Consider the following 6,619-nt stretch of genomic DNA (forward strand, 5'->3'; position numbering starts at 1 on the left):
AAAAAAGGATAGCCAAAGATGGAAAGAAAACTTACTGATTTTCTACTTTAATCCGACTGCCTTCAACCTTGTTACTGCTATGCGTCTATTTGGACATCAATTGAAATTGACCCTGAGCCTTGGAAAACCCCGAAAAAGGTCCAGACTCTTTGAACCCTAGATCCAAAATTGGCGGAGTTCCCCTTGGATTTGAAGGGGTTTGGCTTGGGATTCAAGACAAGGTGGTCAAGGAGGTTATGGGGTGTTGGTTTGGGAAGGTTTGGTGGTGCCGCCGCCGCCAGGGGATCTTGTGGCGGCGCTAGGGTTCATGTCTTCAATTTAAGATTCGAGGTGCTGGGCTGGGTTTCGAGGAAAAGTGTTTGGATAATCGGAATGGGGTGGTTGAGGAGGGGTTATGGTGTAATTTTGGTGGCATTTGGTGGTTCTCCGCCGCCGTGGACGATTTCCGGCGGCGGAGCTAAGCGGAGCCGGCGAGGTTTCTATGGGGGGGGGGGGTGTGAGAGACGATGGCTTGGGGTAGGGGGGGCTCCGACCGTTACATATCTTTGATCGTGGACTTCCTGTCCGTTGGATCAATAATCATCAATGGTCAAGATTGGAACTTAACCAAACGACGTCGTTTGGCTGGGCGTGGGGAATGGACTGGATCGAGGATTTGGGCTGGACGGGGTGCGTATGGTTTGGGCCAGGTGTTAAAATGGCCCAATTCATGTGTCTCTGCTAAGACCACATTTGTTATCTATTTTTTTTATTGTTATTTTCTTTGTTTTAAATTGTTTTCTCTTTTCTTTTATTTATTTTTTGTTTTCATTTTAGTATATATATATTTTTTTGATTTTCTCTGATTTTATAAAATGCAAAGAATAAAAATGAAACCTAGTTCATTGCCAAAACTAAGCTAATTAATTCCTACAAAATTGATTAAATCCTATTAAAAGTAAACTCAACAATTAACAATTAAAAATGCAAAAATGGACCATTGTTGTCATTTTCTTCATATTTGCTCTAAAACAACTCAATCACTAATTATTCCTAAATGCAAATGTCAAATGTAATTAAATTTTTATTTATTTTTATATGAATTAAAATGCACAAATAAATGCAAACAATTAACAGAAAATAACAAAAAAATTCACAAAATTGCAGAATAATGAAGAAAAATCATTTTGTTTGAATGTTTGAAAAATTCACAAAATTGCAAAATAACGTGCTCACATTGGATAGGGTTAGAAAGAAAGGGTATCAAGGGCTCAAAACAATTCAACATGGGTTAAAAATTACAACTTTCGGAATCAGATTTCTCACAACAACCACAACTTCTGCCCCAATTTCTTTCTTGGGGACTTTTGGATTTTTATTTTGGTGTGACTGAACCTCAGAGAGAGGCTGCCTACGTATCCTTTCGGAATCAAGTCAAACGTAGTTCAGGTCATAGAAATTACTTTGTTGCTATGATTTTCTCTTCTTCCATTTTCTCTATTTTCTTGTTTTCCTTTTCTTTTCTTTTCATTTCTTTTCTTTTTCTTTTTCTTTTTCTTTTTCTTTTTTTTCCCTTTTCTTTTTCTTTTCTTTGCTTTTTTTCATTTCTTTTCTTTTCTTTTTTTCATTTTTCTTCTCTCTCTCTTTTCACTGTTTTCCTTCTCCTTTTCCTTCACTTACTTTCCATGCTTGTGTTTACGAACTTTGTCATTGATTCCAAAAAAGGGGTATGAAAGAAGATAACTGAGGCTCAAAGGGGTAGCAAAGGATAAAGTATTTAGGTAGCAGAACAAAATGCCTTCGTCATTCCAATCTTCAAAATATGCCAAATACAAACAAGTACAATCAGACAAAGGAATCATACATAGTATCTCTTGACTACATCAGAGTTGATAGCCATTTCTACACATTTTCCTTCCACATCTGTCAAATATAACGCACCATCAGATAACACTCTAGTTACAACAAATGGTCCCTGCCAGTTTGGGGCGAACTTTCCTTTTGCTTCAGCCTGATGAGGCAAGATACGTCTCAACACTAACTGTCCTACTTCGAACTTTCGTGGACGCATTTTATTGTTATATGCTCTCGCCATTCTCTGTTGGTACAATTGGCCATGACATACTGCTGCCAATCTCTTTTCATCAATCAGACTCAATTGCTCCAGGCCGGTTTTGGCCCACTCATCATCGTCATGTTCCAATTCATCATCACACTCAATTTCTTGTATTATTACTTCAGAATTAGACCGGCTTTTAAGACTGGGCCGAAGATTCCTCATGCATGTCATGTCATTGAGACCAGCATAGAAAGAACTGTACAAGAAAGAAAAGAAAAACAAAAATGAAACTATCAGGAATGAGGAAGAAGGGAAATTGCATTTCACATTCAAACGGATGGAACGTAGAACCTGAATCACAACCCTGGAATAATCCAGACAACTAAAAGAAAATCAAAACCCACTACCAAAAACTCCCTCCGAGTAGGAAGAGGAGTAGCTTCCCAATTGTTGATCTTCACATTAGGTCTGACAAAATGCACTTCTTCGTCACCAGAACCTTCCCGAATTTCTACCGTGTTCACTTCATCAAATAGACTTTGGACCCTTTCAATCAACTCCTTATCAAGATCAACCACAGAACTAGGAACTGTTGTTACTGGGCGCTTCCCAGTGCCTGGCTTGACAATGACGGGATCTGTGTGGGCACCCTCCACAATCACTACAGGCTTGTTCGCCACTCCTGGCACAACCACTTTTGCCCTTTCTTGTTTCGTTGCAACCTCACTTGAGGACCCTTTCTTGACTACCGCAGATGGTTCACTGTTTGTCCCGCCCAACCTGATCACTAATTTCTCACTTGTTGACTTTTTAACTGGCCCGACCTCACTGGACCGAATCATCATGACGGTCTGTGAAGGCTTCTTAGGCTTTCCTCCCTTATGCACTATCTCGATCATATTTGTCTCATGATGGGCCGGCAATGGATTCTGGTTGATATCGGGCGCCTTTTTGCCCATGCTTGATGCATCTTGGCCATCTGTTGTTTCAGTTTATACATCTCTTCTTTCATCACATTAACATCCAACTCTTCCACCTCTCTCGAAGGATCGATAACACTCGCGTCAAGTTCCTGGTTGGCCATGATCAACTTGTTTGTTTTTTTTTTGACCGGGTGTTGTAGGAGTGAGTTGCCAGAATGCCAGTCAACTAACCACCTGCCTGGACTCATCATCAACAACAACTTTGTTAGCGGTTAGAGCATTAATAGATAGGTAACTGCACATTTGGGAATGAATGCACCTAAGTAGTTAACCATTTCTATTATGCCTTTGCTTGGTTACATGCGTCATCCCGGCTTTCCTTTTCTGTATTTGCCATGCCTTTTCTCTCATTCTTCCTTCTTGTTTTTCCATTGTTTGTTTCTTGCCTTTCCCTCTTTTCTTTTGCTTTTCTCTCTTATTTTCTTCTTTTTTTTTTCCTCTTGCCTTGGTTTTTTCTTGTTCCTATTCTCTCCTTTCCTCAAAATTGTTTTTCCGCTCTTTTCTTTCTTTCTCTTTTGCTCTCTTTTTATTTTCTCTTGTTTGCCTTTTTGTTTTTGGTTACGGTCGAATTCTATGGAGATTGCCTACGTATCATGACCCCGCATGAATCAGACCAAGCGTAGCTCTTGCAAATAAACGCAAAAATAAGGAAATAATTTTTTTTTGAGATTTTCACTTTTCATTAATAAAACTCCGATTACAAAGATACTAAACTATTTGTTTTTCTTGAAAAGGAAAATTACAAAACAGACTCAAAATAGCGAAATACAGACTCAACAACTAGGAATACATCAAAGCTTCAAATCCTGGGGCCCGCGGGGCATCATTCGGCATCGCTGCGGGCCTGCGTGCAAGACCCCTTTGTAACTGCTCCAAATCATTCATAACCTGACGAACAAATATCATTACTGTAGCAAAGAAAGTGGTACGACCCATTCTTTCGTCGGCTTGACATTTCATGGCAATATAATCTGCAATGCCTCTAATTCTTTCCCTGATCTGGCCTTTTTCCTGGAGTAGTCGGCTTATCTGCTGGTTGCGAGCCTCTAACACCTGGGAGTCGTGGAAATGATGGTCTTGCAACAGCTTTATTTCTTTCTCCATCTCGGCCATTAGCCTATAGCACTGTTCCCTTTCAGCCTGAAATTCTTGGTCCTGCCGGGCTGCCTTATCTTCAAGGGTGTTCATCTTTCTTTTCAGATTAGCAATGGTTCCCTTATAATTTCTTTTCATTTGTTGCACAAATTGGGCTCTTTCCTCTGTCTTCTTTGACCATTGTGCCCGAAGTTTTGCCATATTCCCCTCAGATTTCTCCAACTCATCTTGGCCCTCTAAGACCTGCTTTTTCAGCCCATTTATCAATCTCTCATCGGACCGACTTCTTTCTTGATTTTTAGCAGCTATTTTCATTTATCGGATTTGCTCTTTAAGAACCTCATTCTCTTGAGTCAATTTCTTTTTGTCACCTTCGTCAGCCGCAGCTTGCACACTCTTTTCAAATTGAAGATCTCGGACTTGCTGCTCCAGCGCCCCTATCCTGGCCCGGTATTCCTTTTCCTTGGCTAGCCAATCCCATTGTACCTGGGCTCCGTTAGTGAATTGTTGTACATATGGCCTTTTGGCGGGTCTCTCGGGAATCTGAAACCTTTGCCGAACCAGGTCAAGTATTTGGGGTCTACTTCGCCTTTAGCCCGATCATGTACTATAGTCTTAGGCTCAAGGTGCCTGCACTCATTCCATATTTGTCGGATTTTTCCTTCCGGAAATACAGCTTTTGGACCTAACTCAATGATTTGTCCGCTTAGGTCTTTATCATTGTGAATAGTTTGGAATCTTCCTAGTTGACTTAGAACTCGGTAAGGAGCGTAGGGTTGGATGCTTGGAATGCCCATCAAAAGAATATAAGGTACTTCTGCCGATGTGTACACAGCCTCAGTAGCGGGAAGCCACCCGAAAGCCCATTCAACTTTATCCGCAGTCAAAGATCTCAAATAGGATAGCCAAGCCTCGGTGCCCTCGGGGAACTCAATACCTGTTACCCGGGTTCCAAACTCCTCGATACAACTCAGCCCGGTTAAAACATAGTTCATATACCCCGTGCGATGACAAAGGTGCTCCTGTATCCATAACTGTAACAACAGATTATAACCCTGGAAGAATTTTACACCCTCTCGGCATAAGGTCAAAGCTCGATACATTTCTGCCACAATCAGGGGAACCACCGTGCTGTTAGACTTCTTTATAGCAACATCCAACATTCCCACAAGGCCAATATCTATGTGACCGTCTTTTCGTGGACAGATCACGACCCCCAGAAAAGCTACCATGAAAGCCAATCCCCGCCGGGCCTCCCACTTATCTTTGTTCCCGGCGTGTGTCAAACCGGTGTTAGGCTCCTCGAAACCTCGTGGGTTGCCGTATCGGTGGTATAAGAAATGGAGTGTGCAACACCCTTCTGCTAGATGCTTATCTTGAATGTCCCGACTAATGTTCAATAAATCCAGAAATCTGTGAAGGGTTACCGGTCTTGGCGCCAACGGATATCGACCCCTGAGGTTCCCGTTAAGACCCGCATATCCTGCAATCTCCTCTAGTGTGGGTGTAAGCTCGAAGTCCGAGAACCGGAATACGTTACGAGTTGGGTCCCAAAAAGGTACCAATGCTTCAATAATATCCGTTCTTGGCTTAATGTTCAACAGTCCGACGAGGCCACCCAGAATCTTTACCACTGTTTCCCTGCTACCTTTTCCTAAGTCGTTCCACCACATGTGAAGCTTCAAAGGGATCTCACTCAGGACTGAGAAGGTTTCAATGTCAACTGTACTCATCCTGCACAGTTTATTTAAAGGAATTTAATGACTTAGTTTTAACCTAAAAGGAAAAATGTGGCTATTTAAATGGCTATTTAATGACTCATTTTGACATAAAGAAAAAGCAACTATTTTTCAGAATTTTCATTTAAGAAAATAAAGACTCGGTTTTGCAAATACGGCCTTTCAGCACTTCCGGGAGGGAGACTTTAAGGCTGTGCCCGCAAACCATTTAAAAATGACTCAGGGTGGCCGTTCTTGCAAAAATAGCCTTCCGGCGTCCTTTCGGGGACATACGGCCCATTTTAAACGAGAATGGCATCACCCGACTTATTTTGACAAGAATTAAAGTTTTGGTATTTTTGGCTATTTTTGCAAAAGGGAGGTTGGACCCGATGAGGGTTGCCTACGTATCTCACATCCGGTGAGAATCAAACCAGCGTAGTTCGGGCAGTTTTGTCAAAACCTAATATTTGTTAAAAGATCTTTTCATTTCTTTTCAAATATTCTATTTTTTATTTTCTCCAAAATTCGGCAGCATTTCGGTACTATTTGGGCATCGGTTTTTCCAAACAAGTGGTTACCCTCACTTAGCCCTAACACTGCTATTTTTCTCAATTTTCTCTCATTATATACAAGCCGGTCAACATGCAAATCCAAAGCAAATGAATGCACAAGTAGCACGTAAGATGCATCAGGATGGTCTTTTCATTTCAGGTCACCTGTCCTAGACGGACCCAACCCCTGTGTTGAGTCCCCTAAGTCAAATGCACATGATGCAAACAAAC

The 6,619-nt window shown here is 41.4% G+C and overlaps 1 protein-coding gene across 1 annotated transcript in view; it reads right to left on the bottom strand.

The window, feature by feature from the left end:
- The window catches only part of LOC109236053, a 33,025-nt gene extending 28,816 nt beyond the window's left edge, over nucleotides 1-4,209 (bottom strand). Inside the window, exons 1-3 of the mRNA XM_019402283.1 lie at nucleotides 3,931-4,209; nucleotides 2,500-2,598; nucleotides 2,390-2,402 (exon numbers count right to left, since the gene is read on the bottom strand). Coding sequence (XP_019257828.1) covers nucleotides 2,390-2,402; nucleotides 2,500-2,598; nucleotides 3,931-4,209 — 391 coding nt within the window. The remainder of the gene's footprint in view (nucleotides 1-2,389; nucleotides 2,403-2,499; nucleotides 2,599-3,930) is intronic.

This window comes from Nicotiana attenuata, chromosome 12, assembly GCF_001879085.1.
Source record: "Nicotiana attenuata strain UT chromosome 12, NIATTr2, whole genome shotgun sequence".
Lineage (NCBI taxonomy): Eukaryota > Viridiplantae > Streptophyta > Magnoliopsida > Solanales > Solanaceae > Nicotiana > Nicotiana attenuata.